This window comes from Lepisosteus platostomus, chromosome 4 (assembly GCF_059453375.1).
Source record: "Lepisosteus platostomus isolate fLepPlt1 chromosome 4, fLepPlt1.hap1, whole genome shotgun sequence".
In the NCBI taxonomy this organism is placed as follows: Eukaryota; Metazoa; Chordata; class Actinopteri; order Semionotiformes; family Lepisosteidae; genus Lepisosteus; species Lepisosteus platostomus.
Genome location: NC_142614.1, coordinates 21,657,855 through 21,678,796, shown reverse-complemented (window position 1 = coordinate 21,678,796; position 20,942 = coordinate 21,657,855). Strand labels below are relative to the sequence as shown.

General features: G+C 35.7%; 1 protein-coding gene across 4 annotated transcripts in view; it reads right to left on the bottom strand.

Moving 5' to 3' along the window:
- Nucleotides 1–20,942, bottom strand: part of rufy3 (RUN and FYVE domain containing 3) — a 33,901-nt gene that overhangs the window by 5,665 nt on the left and 7,294 nt on the right. For 2 of the 4 annotated variants that reach the window (XM_088629012.1, XM_088629014.1), the window contains exons 2-13: nucleotides 12,082–12,255; nucleotides 11,005–11,122; nucleotides 10,165–10,266; nucleotides 9,416–9,539; nucleotides 7,638–7,702; nucleotides 6,688–6,753; nucleotides 6,489–6,558; nucleotides 6,093–6,185; nucleotides 5,559–5,642; nucleotides 4,591–4,758; nucleotides 3,582–3,679; nucleotides 971–1,090 (exon numbers count right to left, since the gene is read on the bottom strand). In XM_088629012.1, coding sequence (XP_088485138.1) covers nucleotides 971–1,090; nucleotides 3,582–3,679; nucleotides 4,591–4,758; nucleotides 5,559–5,642; nucleotides 6,093–6,185; nucleotides 6,489–6,558; nucleotides 6,688–6,753; nucleotides 7,638–7,702; nucleotides 9,416–9,539; nucleotides 10,165–10,266; nucleotides 11,005–11,122; nucleotides 12,082–12,255 — 1,282 coding nt within the window. Of the gene's footprint in view, nucleotides 1–98; nucleotides 191–970; nucleotides 1,091–3,581; nucleotides 3,680–4,590; nucleotides 4,759–5,558; nucleotides 5,643–6,092; nucleotides 6,186–6,488; nucleotides 6,559–6,687; nucleotides 6,754–7,637; nucleotides 7,703–9,415; nucleotides 9,540–10,164; nucleotides 10,267–11,004; nucleotides 11,123–12,081; nucleotides 12,256–15,705; nucleotides 15,766–20,942 lie in introns of all 4 variants that reach the window. The other 2 variants (XR_015935899.1, XM_088629013.1) reach the window with 2 other exon arrangements.

Below are 20,942 nucleotides of genomic sequence, written 5' to 3'. Positions count from 1 at the left end.
TTTTGTTTTCAATCTTTTAGAAGGTTTAAGAAAACTGAAGGATAACATAAATGAACATTCCTATTGGTTTCAAATTGAAAGCAAAAGTTCATACACACCCACTGCCTGCATTCCCACTTCTCCAGTGTGCCTTATAAAACTTGTTTCTAATTGCTGCCCTCTAAATCCTGATATCACTCTCTTCCTGTAACTGAAGAGGTAAAAAAGAAATATCTGTGATTTCATTAAAACCTTTGGTTATTTCTTCTGCTGTTGGTATGGTGTTAATATGGTGGTACAATAATTAAGTACAATTGTGCATTTAATTAATAAACATGCTAAATAATTACGGTGTTCAAGTTTCCCCAACCATGAAAGTTTAAGATTAAGTTACAATAAAACAGATCTATCAAATTCTGCCTCATTTATTTCTGAATATACAGTTATTTGATTGCAACCAGTCTCCACTAAATAGACGATATACTGTAGATATAAAGCCGTGCAGTAAAAAGACAGGGGGGTAAGTATTTTGTAACTATTTTTGTGCAACTACTAAGCGAGGGTGTGTCTTGTTATTTTTAAAGAGAATTGAGAGGGAAAAAATATAGGAAAAAATATAAATCTACAGGCTTCTCTTTGTGAGAAAGGCAAAAGTATTCAACTTGGTGTGGTCCACACAGTTACTAAAAGTGGGAAGGGTTAAGACCAGAGAACAGAAGCCTTGGAAAGTGATTAAGAGCTGACACCTTGGAGAAAAATAAATGTTAAAAATAATATCATGAAGGTTGGTCCTTTGCAGGGCCAGATGCATAAACTGATTATTTAATACATTGTACAAAAACCCACAGTGGGGAATGTGCTAATGGTCACATGTACTGTGCTGATATAATACAGCAGGTTTTGACTTCCAATAAGGTTTTGGTAGGATTAACAGACCTGGAATACCAAGAACCTCCTGGCTCCAGGCTCACCGGTGAAAGGAGTTGCATACCTCTGCTTTCTCAGCTGCTCGATCTCAAGCTGCAGGCTCTCAATTTTGTCCCCAAACTCCTTCTTGAACAGCCGGTTGGCCTCTTCTGCTAAATCCCGTTCCCTCTCTGCTTGACGCGATCTGGATTTGAGCCAGATGAACTTGTGGTAAAAAACTAAAGTCATGGTGGGGAGGAAGATCCATTTTAAAAATAAAAACAGAAGAACCCAAATGAGAGTTGAAATAAAAGTAAAGGACTGTGAGAAAGATGGAGGGGATCTGTCAAAAGAATGTGAACCAGGCAGATTGTTTTTTAAATTTCTTTTATTATGCTATTTCTTACTACAGTTTACACCTAGGTTAGATCAACATACATTTCCACGTCTTTCAAATGCTGCATATAAATAACCAGCCCATCCATGACTTTCATACAGACAAGAAATCCTTACATATTGTTGTGGATTGTTTATGGTTATGTAATGCAACTATCAGTTTTATTGTCTTAAAAACTAGATTAATTTCTTTCTCCAGATCGTACTGATGCTACCAGCTAACTATGCAGTTCAGGCACATACTTCCTTTGCAAACCCCAGGCAGGCATATGACATCCAACGCTTTGTTTTAATTAGACTTGTTTTGCTCCAAAGCCAAACAACCTTTATGGGCCCAGTATTCAAAACACTTAGCTGCTTGGCTTCCTATAGGAATATAAGGACCCTAGTGTTGTGAACATAAATTATAATATAGAAGGCCTTTTACTAGAGCAAGCTGGATCAAACACATTGATCAGGGGCACAACAGCTTTGCCTCATCTGGGATCTCATCTAATCTGGGATTGTGGGGAAAACCCACAATTTCCCAACCTCTGGAAACAGAGCCCTGACCACTCCTCCAAACTGCTGGGACCCAACTGTTATGCAAGAAAAAGCCTTTAGATTTGAAAATGGTTAAATTTGCTGCGATGAAATGAAAAATGTATTGGTAAGCTATTTCTAAGTGGCTGACAGGTTTAAATGCTTATAAAAGAAAAAAAAAACTTTTTGAATACAAACTGTATTCAATATTGTTAAAAAACAATCATTATGCCCCTTTGTGGTGCAGATCACCATAGCTTCCAAATTTACCTTACACAACTAACACATCTTTGATTTTGCAAGCATTATCAGCCAAAGTCAGCATTTTATAAACATTTTAAAAAGGTCTTGTGCATATACTCCAAAACATTCCATCTGGTTGGTACAACTACTTGTTAGTTCACGTCTGTTCTGTTTTTATTGATCTGTTTACAAATGCAAAACTCCAACTGGCTCCTGAACCACACTGCCGACAAGGCCACACGCACACAGCGTCAGATAAATCCACCATCAAGAGTTTATTTCCTTTCCTACAAAGCGCTAGAAAGAATTCTCACGTTATAAAAACATATGAAGGCAAAAGAGGAGGCAGTCTAAGGTTAAACTTTACTGACAGAGAAAATTCAGATGTCTAGGACCTCAAAATTTCACTGCATTTACTCTAAAAACTGGAAACAGTGTTTGGCGCAAAACAAAAGGAAACAGAGGAAAAGGGACTGATTTTAAGTTGCCACTTCATGATTAAAGCAGATGCTAGGAAAAAGTTACCTAAGAAGATTCAAGGAGATTTATTTTACAGATGATAAGAAAAATAACAGTTATGATCCACTTTTAACCTTGAGATTATTTTTCTGGCTTTGTCATATCTATATTACACGGGGTTTAAATTCAGTCATTTGCAGATTTACGAAATGGTTAATCATTTAGGTTACAGCCTAATGCTGTTTCGGGAGGAGTTTGCCTGCAGCAGAATTTAGGTTTCTAGCCTGTTTCACCATATCCTTTTCACTTTTTGGAAAACACAAAAGAATAAGCAATGAAGAGGATGAAAATGAAGTGATGGAACAAAACAATAAGAGACAGAACAGGAGAACAGTTGTTATTACAGGACAGGAGAACCACCAAGTCCTTCAGAAGTGGGTTTTGTAACTCAAAGGAAACAAAATACAAATCTCAAATACACATAGGTGTACAATAGACACACATTTACCCAAAGGTCTTTAGAATCTGACTCAGCAACACACTGCTAAGGCAAATCTAAATCAGAGATGGGCAGCTTTTCAATAGCAACCGATCAGAGCCTACATCACAGGAGATTCTGCTTCTTATTGAAATAATTGAATCAATTAGGAAATTGTGCCCAAAAGCGGAATAAAAGCTGTGGGATACTGCAATTCTTGATCACTTTTATCTCCCTAACTGGTGGTTTAATCCTTAGGGAACTAAGCAACAATGTGTTATTACCAAACAGGTATTTATTGAAAGCTGTTTCAAAAATATGTTTAAATAGAAGAGGACACTTTCCGTAAAAATGGTGCAAGGATCCCTAAGTTGTCATTTAAAATCAGTTTGATTTTTTAGTATTACACAAAACATATTCATATCAGTAAGTCTGGCTAACTACTGATATAACCCTGACATGATCCTCTATTTGTTTGTCAAACAACGCACAAATCCAGCAGTTACAATACTAGCTTTATTAATTATTGATATTTGCAAAATATCAAGAGATGCTTTGCAAAATTGCCCTGAGGAAGTACATGTTCCTTTTTTCTTACCTCTGTTCAAGTACTTTAATTGTTCCAGCCATCTGGTTTGCTTTTTCTTCTAAACGGCTGATAATGTCACTCTTCTGTTTTAGAGCAGTGTCAGAGCTCTAAGCAAAAATAAAACGGATATGATAACATGAAGTCTGATTTATAACATGGGACAATCTAGGAATTACATCTCAACTCTGACACACCCATAAATTTCAAATGGCTGCTGTCCAATGGCTAGAAGCCGCAAACTCCAGTAAACAGGAAGTCATCACCATATGCTGGTTTCAGAATTTACTGTAGGCAGATGAGCTGGGGCTTTGATTTAATATTTAACACGGGCAAATCAAAAAAATATTTCACTTTAAAACAAAAATTAGGATATTTGCCACATAGCTGACTATGAATGTTAATCACAATTCTCTTCAGTTTAGAATCTTTATTCTATTCTGTTATAATACATTTCTAAAACTGATACTGTTACATTTCTCTGCATCATTTCACAGCCAGCTTTAGAGATTACACCTATCTTCACCCCAAATAACACTTATCCCTGACTGCATTATACAGTACATCAGTACATATAAAATAAGAACACACACTTCCTGTTTTCTTTATCCTTAAATTAATGTCTAACAATTTTCAGCTACAATGTTCCTCTGGTTGCTCCAGCTTACGGGGATACTCATCAGGATAGCTAGCTTACAACCAAAGGATGGAAGCTCATCAGATCAATTTTATTAAAACAAAAATGCAATTTTATTCTGTATCTCTTTTCCATTCAATAACATTTTAACCTAAGAATATTTAGAATCCTCACAAAGAACTTAAAAACCTCTTTAAACGACTGTTGTACAAAAAGATGACTAGATTGTCTTCCTTAACTTCATTACAAATTAGAAGAAATAAATAACAGCTTTTTTTAATTTCATCAAAATAATCAGAACTATTTGTTAACTCTTATTTCCCTCCACACTGGCAATGGCTAGGATGGGCTTGTCTCATTTGTTCTTATACCCTTATACTATACCTGTGACTTATGAGAAAGCTCATGATTGAGTGTCCTGAGATCATCCAGCTGCTGTCTGAGAGCCACCAGAGCATCCTGCTTTTCGCAGATGTCTTTCTCCAGCATCTTCATGGACAACTCCATCTCCTGCTTCATTCCAATCTGCACTTCCAGCTCTTTCTCCACATCCTAATTACAAGGAAAAACCTCAAGCTAGGGCCCTGATAATCTTCATTTAGCTTCCTTATGCCCTATTTTTTTTGTCACATTCCATCCAAATGCTGTCTATTCTTCATTGTGGGTTTGGTCGCAATAGAAGCTACAAAACCCAACTGTATTTAAGTGAGAGTGTGCAGGAGACTATCTGATGGATCAGGTTTTCCTTATAGGATCATATCACCTTTTATGTTGTTTAAGCAAGAATAACAAATTTCACATGCATTCATATGTTTGGTGCAAATCACTTTTTGATGCCTGAGCATTGCTTGTAAATTTTGATAAAAATAAACTAATGAACCTGCTACACCAGCTTACAACTAAAATACCAGGTTATCTGAACCAAATGTATGAGTTACGTAATAGTAAATAATTTAAAGCAAAGGTAAAAAAGGAGCTAAGTGGCTCAGTCAGAAGTGATGCACGCTCTGGTTGAGTCTGAATTTCTGGTTTGAGTCTGGACTTCATCCAGCTGACATCAGCCAACTGACTTTTCTGTGCTGTCAGTCATGCTGTATGAATACCACGAAGACTTCTGGAAGTTGGCAGTATTCAGACAACTCAATGCGAGAGGGTCAGTTTCAGGTGTAATAACATTTTGTACAGTAAATTACTGCATGGATGCCTCTAATTTGACTTTCTACACTGAAGAGTTAAATATACTTTCACTGCCCAATGTAAAAGCAAATTTTTAAAGAGCTTCTATCAGAAAAAAGGAAGCAATGACTCAAATAGGTGTGGTGCCACATTAACATATATGCAATCAGACATACCAGACGAAGCTGGGTTTCTTCCTTGAGCTGTTTCCGTGTTTCACCTAATACCTGTCCATCAGCACTCCCATCCACTTTAGACACCTAGGAAAATCACAAACATAAAAGACCTGATAAGCACTGATAAGCACTTCAATACATATCAATTAATGCTTGGATTTAATTATGCATTTAAAGCATGGTTTCCAATCCTTGTCCTGACAGCCCATAAACCTGTTCCACAAACCCCCCCATATTAAGGACACTGAAATCTGGTGCATTACTACATAACAAGCTCCACAGTGAGAGACAGAACCTACTGGAGGAACAGCATGGCTCTTACTGGTGTCACTTAAGCTTACTGGACGAGGCTAGGATTACGATAGAAAAAAAATCCAATTTTGTACTAAAACCTATTGAACAAATGACTTGTTGTAAGATGAATTTACAAAATATGCTTAGAATGCATGTAGGGGTGCGTTTAGGATACCAGAGCCTGACCCTGGCTTAATGAACAAGTGTTAACTGCTTGCTTCAAAAAGACTCCAAACCTACCTTACGGTTTGACTCCAGAAGATAGGAACTCTCCTCCTTAACTCGTTCTACCTCTTCTTGCATGGTTATGATCCTGTTGTTTGCCACTGCCAACTGACCAAAATGAAACAGACAGGGATGTTTTGGTTGAACTACTGGGAGGTGTACATGCATGAAATTTTAATAAGGTGCTCCACCGGAGCCCCACCGGCTGCTAATCCAGCCAGAAAATCTAGACAGGACAAAAAAATCTCAGAGGACAGGCATGTGTGGGCCTAACCTAAGATAATAAAATAATTTAGGACAAAAATTAAACTTTCAGTTTTCAAATGCTTGACTGAGAAACCATGGCTGATTTAAAAAGAACTAAAAACTTTTACATTAAAATATATGAACAAACTCAAAATAAATACAAACCTCTTCGGTTAGTTTTGTATTTGATTTCTCTAGAGCATCCACTTTTGCTTGCAGGTTATTCACTGAAGCGCTGTTGAATATGAAGTAGACCAGAGAAACAAAAAATAGATCTTAGTCAACTCCTTCCAATTAAAAATCCATTGTATACATTTTCAGATTCACTTATATCATCAGAGTATTCTAACAAAAATGCTGATACCTGAGGTGTCTGTTAAGTTCTTCCACATAATTCTTCTGGTCGAGAATTGCTGTAATCTGCCCATCTCTAAAATATAAAGGGAAAATAACAGGACTGTGAGCATATTTTGATATTGTTATATGTTGGGTATAATGCATAATGGATATTTTCAATTGTCTCTTGTCTTGGAGAGATGCCCTGGTTTTATCTGACTTGCTAGTCTTGTGTTCATGCAATGCATAGCTATCTGACCAGATAAACTGTCCCAAAATGAGGGAACCCCCAGATGTCAGACCACCTTCAAGACTGGAACTCCTCGGAACTTGACATCCAAGTTCAAGTGACCAACTATAGGCCACAAAGATAGATAGAAAAGAAGGGACAAGAAAAGCCCAACCTTGGTCTGCACTGCTGATGCACTGCAGTGCAAACCCTGTCAAGCGCTGGACACTAAAGAGCTTAAATATGGATAAAGGATCTGTATGTTTCAAGTTTGCTGAAATATTTCTAATTTAAAATTGGCAGGAATAGTTTGTCATCCATTTGTTTTTGAAGAATCCATCCAAATACAGTTTTACAAAGGTCTGCGTTTCTGTCTAAGTGTATTACAGTTTGTCAATGTGAGTACCTTGGTGTGGAAAGCTGGACAAATTAAGTAAATATTAATTCATGTTTTAGTTTTGTATAACCAATCATACTGTACTGTATTGTCCAAGCTGTAAGGGACTATTATTTAATTTACATATTTTGCTTGTATTCAAGCTGGTGTCAGGACTGACTGATATTTTATCTGTTACCTACTGTACTAACATTTATATAACAATATAACATTGTTATTTTCTTTCAAAAAGATCAGGCTAACTCACTGAAGCTGACAAATAAAACTCCACAACTTCAGTGAAGGCTACACAGGGTGTTAATAGATAAATTCCACTTATAATATACTTTAGACATGTGTACAACAGCCTTACCCTTCAGTGCTCTTACTGCTGTGTCCTCCGTCTTTTAAATACATAGAAAAATCTATAACGCCAACCTGCAGAAAAAGAATGCAATTAAAATTTGAACTTCAAATACTTCTATTTCACTAACTTAGCCACTACGTGCTTAGGATTTGAGGGGGAAAAAAAATGTATCAGTTAAAACAGTGGTTCTCAAACTGTGGTACGCGTACTGGCAGTGGTACGTGGCGTGTCGCCAAGTGGTACGCCAAATGACCCTGGAACTGTGTCGTGTGCGCTGAAAAATCGGGACGGGTTTTCATATTTTGTATTTTAATACGTGTCGAATACGCAGTCTACGTACTACGATACAGGGCGCGCTAATACTTCAGTGGACACAAGAGATGCTCTGTAATTCTATACCACTCTATAGGAATGCGTGCTACGGATGCAAGTGACCGATTGTATTTAAAAAAAGCTACTGTATCTCCAGCAAATAGGAGAATGTGCGTGATTTTGGAACAATGCCAACGTGTTGCAATGTATAGAAATACGTGCTACGAACGCAGGTAATCTTGTGAGCACACGAAAGCGTGATAACAGAAAAATATTTAAGAACTGTTCTAATTTGAGAAAAATACACGTCACGTTTGCAGTGTTTCGCTCCCATGCACATGAAATAAAAACTTTAAATAAATACGGAAATAAAAACGGAATCGCGGAAAAATGCAAGCTTGCAGATTGCTAAAGCAGGTAAGCTACACTATTTTTGAAGAACCTTATTTACAGTTGGCAAAAGAGCTGACACGTATTATGTGTAGAGAAAAGGCTGCTAAACAGATCGACCTGCTGCCCCCCTCCCCCTGAAAGACACAGTCATTCATAGAATTATTGAAATGAAGGACTATATCAAAAGTACACTGACAGAGCGCGTTAAGATGAGCAGATGTTTTTCACTGCAATTAGATGAGTCTGTAGTCGATTTGGCCAATTTGCTCGTTTACGTTAGATACGAGTTTGAGGGCATGTCCCATGAAGACTTTCTGTTCTGTAAACCGCTACCAACAGGAACTACAGGAGAGCACATATTTCAGCTTCTGAATGAATTTATCGAAGAGAATGGCCTCGACTGGATAAAATGCGTGAGTTTGTACAGACGGTGCTAGAGCAATGACAAGCCGACACAGCGGTGTAGTTGCACGAATTAGATAGGTTGCTCCAGAAATTAATGTACGCATTACAACATCCACCGCGAGACCTTTGCCGTCAAGAAAATGCCTGACGATTTAATATCTGTTAGACTCTGTTGTGAATTGTATCAAGGCTCAAAAAATTAATTCACATCTGCTTTGCTCAACTAAACAGGCTCACCCCTCCCACTGAAATGGTGCTTTTTTATTAGTTGTTGTTAATGGTTTTTTTTCTGTAAAACACTTTGAGAAGCCACCTTTAAAGGCGCTATATCAAATAAAGTTTATTATTATAATATTTATTATATGTATGTGTGAGTGTGTGTGCCCGTGCGCTCATGTTGGTCATTGAGAATTTCTGGGGTTCCTATGAGATGGTGACTTGTAGGTGGTACTTGGATGCTTTGGTTGGATTAGGGGTGGTACTTGGTCCAAAAAAGTTTGAGAACCACTGAGTTAAAACATACAAAACTCCACACAGAAGGCAAACAAACCCAGGATCCAACAGCTGTAAGACAATAACACTAACCACTACACCTTCAAGCCCCCTTCAAGCAATTAAACAACCTTAAGCTTAAGAGTGCTCCACACACTACATATATTCAAAAAGGAGTGCACCTGAGAATCTAGATCTTCTCCCTTCATGCAAAGGTTTGCATCAATCACATTTAGCCCCACTAAAAGTCCAGCGATCACAGCTCCTTCTTCTTCCATCATCAGTGCATTTGGTTCGTAGAATTCACTGAAAGTAGAAATGAAATTTTTGTTTCATTTTCATTTTGTTGCCAGAATATATATTAAATATAAGGGTCATACTGCTCCTCCAATTAGTGCAGACTCTCCTGTAAGGCTCTATGGAGCTTGGTGCATGAATAGGTCCTGTCTCTCATGTGTAGTATAAAGAGGCCCAGTGGTATGCGTGTGGCTTGTATAGATAAAACACATCACTCAGACTATATATAAAAGAAATTACATTCCAATTCCAAATTTAAATAAAATTCACACTTCATTATACCATTGTCTTTGTATTCAATTTACAGTTAAAAAAAACTTCTTTGCAAAAGGAATTATAGTTTTTTAGCATTATATGTCCAACTGTATGTAAATGTATGTAATGTCCAACTGGATATTGTTTAAGATGACTCCTTAGGACGTGTGATTGAACAGATATAAGTTACCTAATCAATAAATTACTAACAAGCAAAATGGGCCCCATGGCTTACTCTCATTTTAAGCCCTTCTTTTGTTATTCTTATACTTGTTACTATGGGTTGTTCTAAAATATGAAACATATGCAGTCTGTAAAGCAGATGAAATCAAGGGTATTAAGGAAATAATTCTTCAAAGAGGAAAAAAATCCAGTTTACCTGAGAAGGTCCTTTCTGTTGATTAAAGTCTTCATATAATCAGATAATTTTTTCTGCATTAAAGCAAGACGGAGCCAGGCTCTTCCCCTGCCTATGGGAGTTCTAGAACAATAACGATTATATTAACATAACAGAAAGAATTTCTATAAATGTAAAAAATAGATCCAAATGTTCACAATTTAACGTGATGAAAAAGATCATTATCAAAATTCTACATTCAGCTGTCAAGAGTAGGAAGACCCTGGATATGTATGGCAGTGGAGGCTAATTTAAGGAGAAAGATTAAAACAGAGACGGAATAAGGATCATTAAATACAGAATTATTTAAGATGTCCATTCTTCCTAAGCTACCTTACTTGTCCTCCCCTTGATTTTCTGTATCCACATGTACATTTATATAGGCAGCAAGAATGCAAAATATATTTTTAGAAGTTATCAAACAAACGGGGGACAGCATTTGCTTCCCTGAAATCCAGAACCAATGCAATTTGTCAAACCAGAAAACTAAAAAAGACCATTAACCATGAGCTACAGAACATTTTTCAAATTTAAGAGGAAAAGAACTGATTAGTGCATTGCTCTTTCCTTTGGCTCTCTGCATTACAGTACTCTGTACACAGAGAAAAGTAGAGCAGGATAGATTTGGGATTTCTACAATGCTAAACTCATGGTGTTTCACAAATACCACATAACTTTTATTAATTCCAGCATATACCTAGTATGCCATCATCTCTGAGCATTTTCAGACTACTAAAAAAAAAACTTTTTATGAACAAGCGTGTGAAATGTAATCAGTTCCAGTAACAGCACCATGCCAGCCCACAATATCGCTTTGCTTACTTGAGTCCAGGCAGATCCTTAACACTGGCTGTGATTTCACCTGCTTCAGGGGTTAACTTTTCCACCAACTCCAGGGGTCCCCAGAAAGACTTATTCTGTCCAAGAAAAGTCTTCTTTGCTGCAAGAAAATAAACCATATTGAAAGTCATGTGGTAAATAGTATGCATGAATTCAATACAATACAAAAAAACTGTATTCCTTCTGAAAATAATTTTAAATAACTTAAAAATAAGTACATTGGAACTCAGTTCTCAAAGTTTGAATCACAAAATGAAGCAAAAAAAAATGTAAAAAGTCTTTAGTTTCACTCTCCGGCAAAAGGAGCATTCTTTCCACTGCTCAAAAAATTCACAAAGTATTTTGAGCCTTTATGTCCTTTTCTGCGAGTGTAATCATTGGTATACTTGTTCAAAATGTTCTCAAATACAACTGTGTGGTAAATGAAAAGCTTTCAAAATAACACCACAGATGGACAATTAACAATAGAGGAAAAAATGCTGCAAGCAATGTTACCACTGTTACATAAGTATAGGAATGCTTCATTTCAACCAATACAAACTGCTTAAGTTTTAGAAAAGATTAGAATGGGGCTAAAAGGTCTAAAAACAACGAAAGAAATGAACTGCAATAACTATGTGGTAAAAAGGAAATGTCCTAACTTCTGTGTGTAAGATCAGCAGCACCAGACCATCTTGTAACAAGCTCCACAAAGCATTTTGCACAAGATGTTTTTCATTTAATGTTTTTAGATTGATTCTCAGGGAGTGTATCTTCAATTCTTAGTTACATATCTACTGTATGCATAAATCAAACCAATGGATGGAAAGCAAAGATCAATTTCAGAACAATCGCTCTTTTCCATCACCATTATCAAAATACATTTCAAGACAAAATTTCAATACTTTTTGAATGCAAAATGCAGCAGTCCAAAAAGATATCACTCCCAGTTGAGGAAAAAATGGGAGAAATTTTACTTCACAGCACAAAAAGCAGCTTCACACCTATTTTCAAAGCTGTGGTACTTTGAACCTGTTTGTATAAACCTGTTAACATAATATATAACTTAAAATATCATACTTTTTAGTCCGTGTTTTAGACAGTGTTCCATCACAACAAAGAACTGCTGAAGAGGAGCGTAGTCAGAGTCCAGTGTTCGCCCAAGGTTCAGCGCAGACTCTATCAATCCCTTTATGCTCAATTTAGCCATATTCATCAAATTCAGCCTTTCGATTGCAATAGGATCCTTGGGATCTAGGAAGAATGGTGAAAAGAGTTAGACATAAGGCACCATGTCCTAGAAATGACAATGGGCCAAAAGAATTCTGTATGTCTGACTTCAATGCAGCCATTTATACTTCATTCATTTACACCTGTGAAAACAAGGTCATTTAAGTGACATGACTATGAAGAAAAACAGTAAAGTATGTAGAAAATTACATAACAGACTAAAGAAGAGCGAAGGAACAAGGTTAAACATTATAACACCGACCATATGGGACATTTTAAATGCAGAGACAAAGCTACAGATTTATGTTTGTACAAATTAAAAATAAAACATGCCTGCATTAAAAAAAGAAGTCTATTAAATAACTGATGCCAATGAAGTACAGTAACTGAAAATACTTCCTTGTGATAAACATAAAATGTATATATTTATTATCTTTTGTAGTTTCTTACACTACTTAAAAATTTTCAGACTGAATAACAGATGTTTTTAAATGTAATTAAAAATCGGACACTGGCTACAGCAGAAGCACAAATAATTGACCATACTACAATAATTAGAAACATCTCATCATGGCTGAGTGGCCTCACAATTCCTGTGATTGAAAAACTCTTAACAGGACTTGTGCTATTACAAATGACAACCGTTCTTTAAGAACTTACCTCCTATTGTATGCATGATCTTACTGCTTTTTGATCGTTTCATAAGCACAATGATCATCATAACAATAAAATCCCACTTTATTAAAAAAGTCAGTTTTATTTTAAGTTGGCAAAAAACATGAACTAATACAAGTACAGCTTTTCCATATCATTTCAACACTGTATGAACGAATACAAAAACAATACTGCCAGTATCACCTATTTATTAATCAGAAAAAAACGCAATAAATAAATAAGTGTTTACTGTCATCAAAAATAACAAAGGTTATTTCTTCTTTCAGATTTTTGTGTACAGTTTTTCTTAGAAAACATATGTTAATAAAGGAGACTGTGGGACAACTTGATACAAGCAAAATCCTCAAAGGTTAGTTAATGCAAATTACTATGTTGATAGATATAATTCCCACTTATGTCCTTGATAGACATGGACTAAGGATGTGCATTTAACACTAAAGACAGGATGACTTTTTAGACGAGTCTCGTATAACACATTTGTGAAAAAGAGTCTCTGAGATACTTCAAGAAAAAGCTGAAGGAGATTCTCTGATCCATAAGTAGGAACTAAAGGAGTCAAACATGACAGCTTATGAGAGGAGTCTTTTTATGTTATTACATTACACTAAATATTATACCAAACTTAAACAAAAAGATATTAAAAAACACTAAGAAAACAGTTTTTCTGGACAAAACCGTAACACTAATATTAAAAGTAGTATTTGGATACATGATGTTCCAACAGTTTAGATTCGCAAGATCTTCTGTCTGGATGTTCATATGTACCATGTACTAAACCTATAGATTTTCCAGCTACAAGAAAAGAGTTACTGGATGTTATCATCTATCATCTATCAAGTCCTTGAATTTTATTTCATTGTTTTCATGGAGGATTTGATCAAAATCATGATTATAGATAAGAAACATGTTCTGAAACTGAAAAAAAAAACAGAACTGATATCATAAAGAGATTTTTAACAAAATTAAATTGATTTAATGTTAAAATGTCTTGTAATGGGACCTCCTGAGTGGCTCAACCAGTTTGGGGCTTTAGTAGTCATGAGTTGACACCTGAGAGAAATTTTGGATTCCAAATTGTTTGGGTACAGAGCACAATAATTGCTAACTTATTTTATTAAAAAAGGAAACTTCAGCTCCTGTAATAATCAGTTAATCCATCTGCAAAATCTAAGCCACCTAGAGCTAGGTGAGTGCTTGACAGTGTGTCTTTCTTTTGCGTACTAGTGTTTTGAACACCCAATAACCCCGTTTTAAGTGGCTGTAATGGCTGACAAAACGGAAAAGGCTACAGAGTTGTCTGGTAAGATTTTCAATTACCTGCCACCAAACCAAACTTCATGACGAAAAATCGGTTTAAGACAAGACAAAATTAGAGCTAACAAGGAATCTTTTTCTGAGGAGGTCCTTTCTAATAACTGCATTCAATTTTAGGATAACTGATAACTGTTTTATTTTAGGAGTGCTACAATGTATTAAACATATTTTGGATGCAACTACCATTTGTACCTCCTCATGGGTGTCTTTTTGTCCCACATCTACTCTGGCACCCAGCATTATCTGCGTTGCTAGCTAGAAGGTGATAAGATCCACTGACAGCTTGGTTTTAACCTAATCAATCAGCAGGAGACCAGATGGCTCAACAACCTTTGGAATTGGAATTTTCCACTGATAATCAGCTAGGTCCTGCAACCAGCTGTGTCCTTAAAAAGTGGAAACCCTAAGAATTGGGGGGGTTAGAAGAAAGAGCAGGAGGAAGAGAGACTGGAGTGAGGAGCTTCAATACTTTATTTTTCTTCGACACACTGAATCCTATCTCATATTTGGCATAAAGTGACTTGGAATAAATGTAGGGGAAGAAGCTGTAATTTTCCAATTTGTGGAAATAATTCACATTTAACCTATCCAAGCAAATTTTGTCACTCTTGCTTATTTGAATGCATTTTTGGATAAGGGCTAACATTTGGATGCCTAAAAAGGGACTTTATTAGTCCTTTAGAATTTAGAATCCAGGGTCAAAATTAAATAAAAATGTAAGAATGGCTAATTTTAAGGCTACTGAAAACAGTACTCTAAATGCACAAATGTATTTCATATTAAACAAATCTAGAGTAATAAGTCATCTGAATAATATATTGAAAACAAAAATATATTATTAAGTTTTGACGATAAACTCATAACACAGGGACTTTAGACTTCAAACACTGGAAATACCAGATTTATCGACTTCAAATGGAAGTTTTGTTTTTTTATTTAAAAATCCATATCCTCACAAAATCCGAATTCCTAAAAAGACAACAGACAACACGATACATGTAACAGGTGTTACAAATAGAAGATAAATATATAGAGTACCACTGATTTTAACCAACAAATTATAAAGGCAAACATGTATAAGATAAGCCCAGAGAAAACTCACATGTTAAAATGTAAAGACTACTCTATGATTTAACTACACCAGATGAGGCAAGAACCTAAGACAATAACCAATAATGACCAAGCTCACTGCAGGTGTTTCATGCAATGTAGTTAATCAAAAGTCAACTTGATGACAAATAGTTCAATTCTAAAATAATTTGGTATGGTATACTATGTGTGAGCAAGGGGGATTTGCTTCATGAGGAAATGGAACAAGATATACTATGAAATGCAAAGGAATCATGCAGGTTTATCAGGTCCTGGCTCATAAGCATGAGGAAGACAAGTCAGAATAGCAACTCAATCAGCCATCTACACCCTAAATGGCAGCTCTGCGCGCAAGCTGGAATGGGAGGAGCTGGATGGTGATGCTGTGATACGCACCTTCAAACTCATCAAGCATTTGCATTTGCTCCAGCAAATCTGTGAAATCCTCCCATGAGTCTTTGCAAAGGGCAATGGCAAGAAACAGAAAAGAAAAAAAAGGGTAGAACGTCATGCACACCATGGTCTGAAATAAAAGTAACACTACGATTGCAACCAATGGGAAGGTGGTAATGTCTGGGCAATAGAGGCAATATAATAATCTTCAAAAAGTTTACTTCTCTCATACAGTATATAATGGATGGACATGGCTTTATTAACACATTCAGAATTTCAATATTCTCTAATGTGATGTGTTAAATTCTATTAGCCATTATGTTTGGAAGTTTTTTTTATTGCCTTAATATAGCAATGTAATAGGCGAGATCAAAATCAGGGGAAAAAATGTAAATCATTAAGTTCATACTTTTATCTTCCCTCTGTAATAAATTAGGCTAATACAAGTTTAAGTAAAAATCTAGCCCGACTATGTACTGTAAGTTGCGACACTGATTATATAACATGTCTATAAATGTAAACTGAAAAAGAGTATGTAGGACAATTTGGATTGTTTAATTCAATTATTCACCACCACCCATGAGATGTGTAATTTCTCCTATTAGATTATTTTATTGAGCTCCCGTACTTGACAACTATTCTCACACAAACATTTGCCATAAACTGAGCTTGGCTCACTCATAAAATCCTTCAGAAATAATTACTGAAAACTGTTCTTACATAAAAAACAAACCTTGGAAGAAGTTGTGATTTTCTTGGTAACCAAAATTCTTCAAAGACTGAAAACAATCAGACTAAAATGGTTTCGGGCTTATGATCCATGATTCCATTCATTTTGTGAAGCTAAACAACACTAAGCTTCTACAAAATATTGTGCATTTTACCAAAGTTGACGTGGTTCCTTGTCTGCTATCATTTTTGTTTAATGTGATACACATTCAATAACATAAGAAAATACTGTATTTTTTTGTTTTTTGGGAATTTTAGGCACAATGATTCAATTTCATGTCAACAACAAATTATTACTGCAGATGTTCTCAAAAGGTGTACATTTTTGCATCTGGAAAGCCATGTACAGTACTTACTGAATTCATCATACCCATCTAAGGCAACTTCGAATTCTCAATTTAAAAACAAAAACCATTGCAGTGGTCCAAACTTCTGTGTGAAATCTCATTATATTGTAAATGAAAACCTATATTGGAAATACTAAAGAAGAATACATAAACACTTTCCATTCATCCATTTTCTAACCGTTTCTTCCAGTTCAGTGTTGCGGGGAAGCCAGAGCCTAGCCTGACAAGCCAAAGATGCAAGGCAGGGTGTGTCCAGGCTAGTCCATCACAGGCCACACACAGACATGCACTCACTCACATCAGGGGCAATTTCCCTAGAAGCCAGTTAACTTACCGGTATGGTTTTTATGGACTGTGGGAGGAGACCCACACCAACATAGGGAGAACATACAAACTCTATGCAGATAGCACCCCAGGTCAGGAATTTAACCCAGGACCCCAGTGGGGGCAAGGCAACAATACCAACCACTGCACCACACAGAAAGGCATTCTTCTATAATGTCTCCCAACTGTGCTCATGACTAAAATGAGTGAATCAGTAATTTCATACAGTATGCCAGCGTGTTCTGCTCCTTTAAGGAATTGTCTATCAAAATAATGTACTTACAGATAAAGTTCAATGCATCCTTTATCTATGGATTCTTAGTGTTTACAGAGTGGTTTCTGTATTAAAACTTGATTAGGATTTACATTAGTCTTGTAGAGTACCTGTCCCTGTAACCAGATTCTTAATAACACTTATAGAGGGAATGCTAACCATGAAGGTACACTTGATAAACTTCAGTTTACAAAACAAAGTAATTCACAGAATTACTCATTGGAAAAATGGCTAAAAAGTTGATTTAACAATGAATAAACAATGCAAAAAACAGAGAATCAAGGAAATAAAAGCAATACTATCCAAACTAGATTTTTATGTCTTTTTCAGTCCATTCCAATATATATTGCAAAGACTTTCTTCAAAAAGCTCAATCACTTTTACCCTTCATTTGGAATAATTAAACTCAAAGGATTTGTTTGCAAAGACCAAAAAAAGGGAGGAATTTAACTGTATAATTTTCAGTTTTATTACTGGGTAGATAGAACACTGTAGAAATTAATTGTACACCTTAAACCCAAACTGATATGACAGCCTCCATGTGTTGTATGGAACATCATCAAGTTAACAATGTTTCTTTTAATTAAAATATTTATCAACTATGCATTTTCCTCATAATATCTTGGGTATAGCAATGTCCTAGTCTAATCCACACACTGCTGGCTTCATGGTGGATTTTGAAAAAAATATTTTTATGCTTGGACCACATTGTTAGCTCTTCAGTCCATAAAGATGCAGAAGACCTTTAAGAAATACTTGAATCAAACAGTCTTGCTGTTGCATAAGTTTAATTCAAGCCTGTTACCAATACTCTGTTACTTCTGAAGAGCTTTGATAAGCCTTGCTCAAAGTTTGCTTTGAATAGGTTTGAAAGCTCCAATGGAATCAGTGACCATGTGATATGCTGAGTTCCCTAACGACATGCTAGTCTGGACTAGGATTGAAATCAAGCTTTAAAAACCCTAAAGGAAGCATGAACAATTGCTGTCTGACTCAGTGATTCATCACACATTGCCTTATGACACCGCTTGTTTCAATGGCATTACTAAAAATATATTTTCCTTCTGTCAGATTTCTGACTCTACGAAACTACCTGATAAAGCTATAAAAACACAGAGACTGCCCCAGATTTAAATCCACTCTATTGTATTAAACATTTCCTGAGCATTATTGTGGTATGGTAATGAGAAATGTGATATGCATTGGATGCAACATTGATTAGAAGATTAAAAATAGGTCTTAATGAATCAGTTCTTAATGTCATTGGTTCCTTTGATGATAATCTTCAAAGCTATGTTATTGGTATTGGCTTATCTCATTTTAAAGAAACCGATGAGTAACTAATGAGCAACTGCTGTACAAGTGATGTGCAGGAGGAATACGGAGATGAGAAAATTATAGTTCTGTCTTCATAGCCTACACTTAGCAAGCATCAGACTAGCCTTATACTTAACAAAAAAAAATTCCTCAGACAACAAAGAGGAAAAGAGTACCATATTAAATAATTTTCTTTACAAATGTAGCTTTTGACATCCTGTATGTAGGCTGCTGTCATATTCTTTATGCAGCCACAGTCGTTTGAAATTATTAATTTCAGATCTCTTATTTACCCTCACAGCACCTTTCACAATTACATGTTGTGATTTTATAGGGTAGCATAAGTACAGTAGGTAAAGACAGCCTAGTTTCTTTATATCTTTTCTTATATTAGCATGCTTTTCCAGGTCCAACTCTTTGGATTTTTAAAAGAGAAGGAATTGATTTGCCTAGAGTTTTCTTGGCCACAGGTATTGACTGTGTAAATATCTAGCTTGTCATACAAATCACCAAACACTTAGAAAAACCAGACACCCAATAAATATCCGAGTTTCTGTATGAATCATGGTTCTTGTAAGCATAATATAACCTTTAGATTGAAATATGTAAATAAAGATGTATTTTTTCAGACGTTCACTAAATACATTTTTTAAGAGTGAGACTGAAAAAAATTACACTGTAATCACGTTGGACTTTAACAAATGTAGTTCTTCCCCAACCGTATATCATTTTTCAATACTTAGTAACCTTTGGTCCCGCAATTGAGGCTGTACCCTTGGGTTTTACACATTTCATGAGCCTCCCACCAGTACAGCATCTTTGGAAGTCGGGGGCTAAATTAAAGGCAGAGAACCAGACAGAAGGTGCCACCTCCCACCACCACCTCTTGGAACACAGACCTAGCAGATGCTGCATTCGTCCATTTAAAAGCAATTATATTCTGATGATGTAGCTTACTTAGGCCAGGAAATCAAATGTAATTATAACAAGCTAGAGATTAAGACTCTTCATTTTGCATTTGAAAGTCTCAACAATCATATTAAAATGATCATTTAGAGCCTGCATAATATGCTTTAAAATGTATTAATGTTTAACAACAAAAAGACACAAATGAATTGGATAACATAACTACTGTAGCAGCACATGATTCAGTGAATCTCTACACTACTGTTGCTTAGTAGCACTTTGAGGTCTTCAGTTTAAGAATTGAAAAGGATAAAAAGGATTCATCAAAACTCTCTAATACAAATTCAGTCATTATACAAATAGCATGGACGGACTCACATATGGTTTAAGCTTCTAAACACAAAACTGTACTACAAATTGAGAAGTGGTACCCAAATGGTATATGTAATTTAAACAATATCCCAAACATGTACTCTACTACAAAGTGTGAAAGTACAGTAATGCACTAAGCATTATGAATGTGTACAATCCATCCTTTTCTTTTCTACAGACCTAAATTTATTAACTGTATCCCAATTTATGAGCAACAAGAATGATGAAGGCTAAGAATAGGCCTGGCATTCCTAAACTACTATAGTGCTGTACACAAAACAAAAGATGGTGTGAGACAGTGAGTGTTTAAAAATGTTTATCACATCCAGAAAAAAGGATTAAAGGACTTGTTTTTAAATGCAATAACTATGTAAAAGATAAGCGTTTAAACATACAGCAAAAGATCTAGAACAGAGATCTGTTTTTACATTTTTTATTCTACAACCCATTCCTTTGAATGCTTACTAAACTACAACACAGTGAAGACTGAAATGTATCTGAAACTCATGTCACAATGGTAAATATCAAATCTGCATTCTGCATTTACAAATGCCCTGGAGACTACACCAGGCTTATTAAGATGAGTAAACAAGAAAAGTAATTATGCCGCAAGCTAAGACAATTTCTTCCAATTATGCAAACTCTGAATTTAATCATAAAGCATTCAGAAGCCTTCAGGCAACACTGACTGAAACCAAAATGCTAAATTTGTATACTTGTACACTATGCGTTATCCACAAAATTGTTGCTACCTCTGCATGAAGGAAGCAGAGCAAAACTGGCATCCAGGAAAGTCATTCCAATTATTTTTGTGTTAACACACTTGACAAAAATAAACAGGCATGTAATCTGCTGTCTTTTCATGTGGATTAAACATGTTTGCAAAAATGGGCTTTTCATGGGATGCCCACATGTAAAATGTAACACCTTTGCAATATCTTTGTCTTCCAAGTTTCCAGTGATAAACTCTC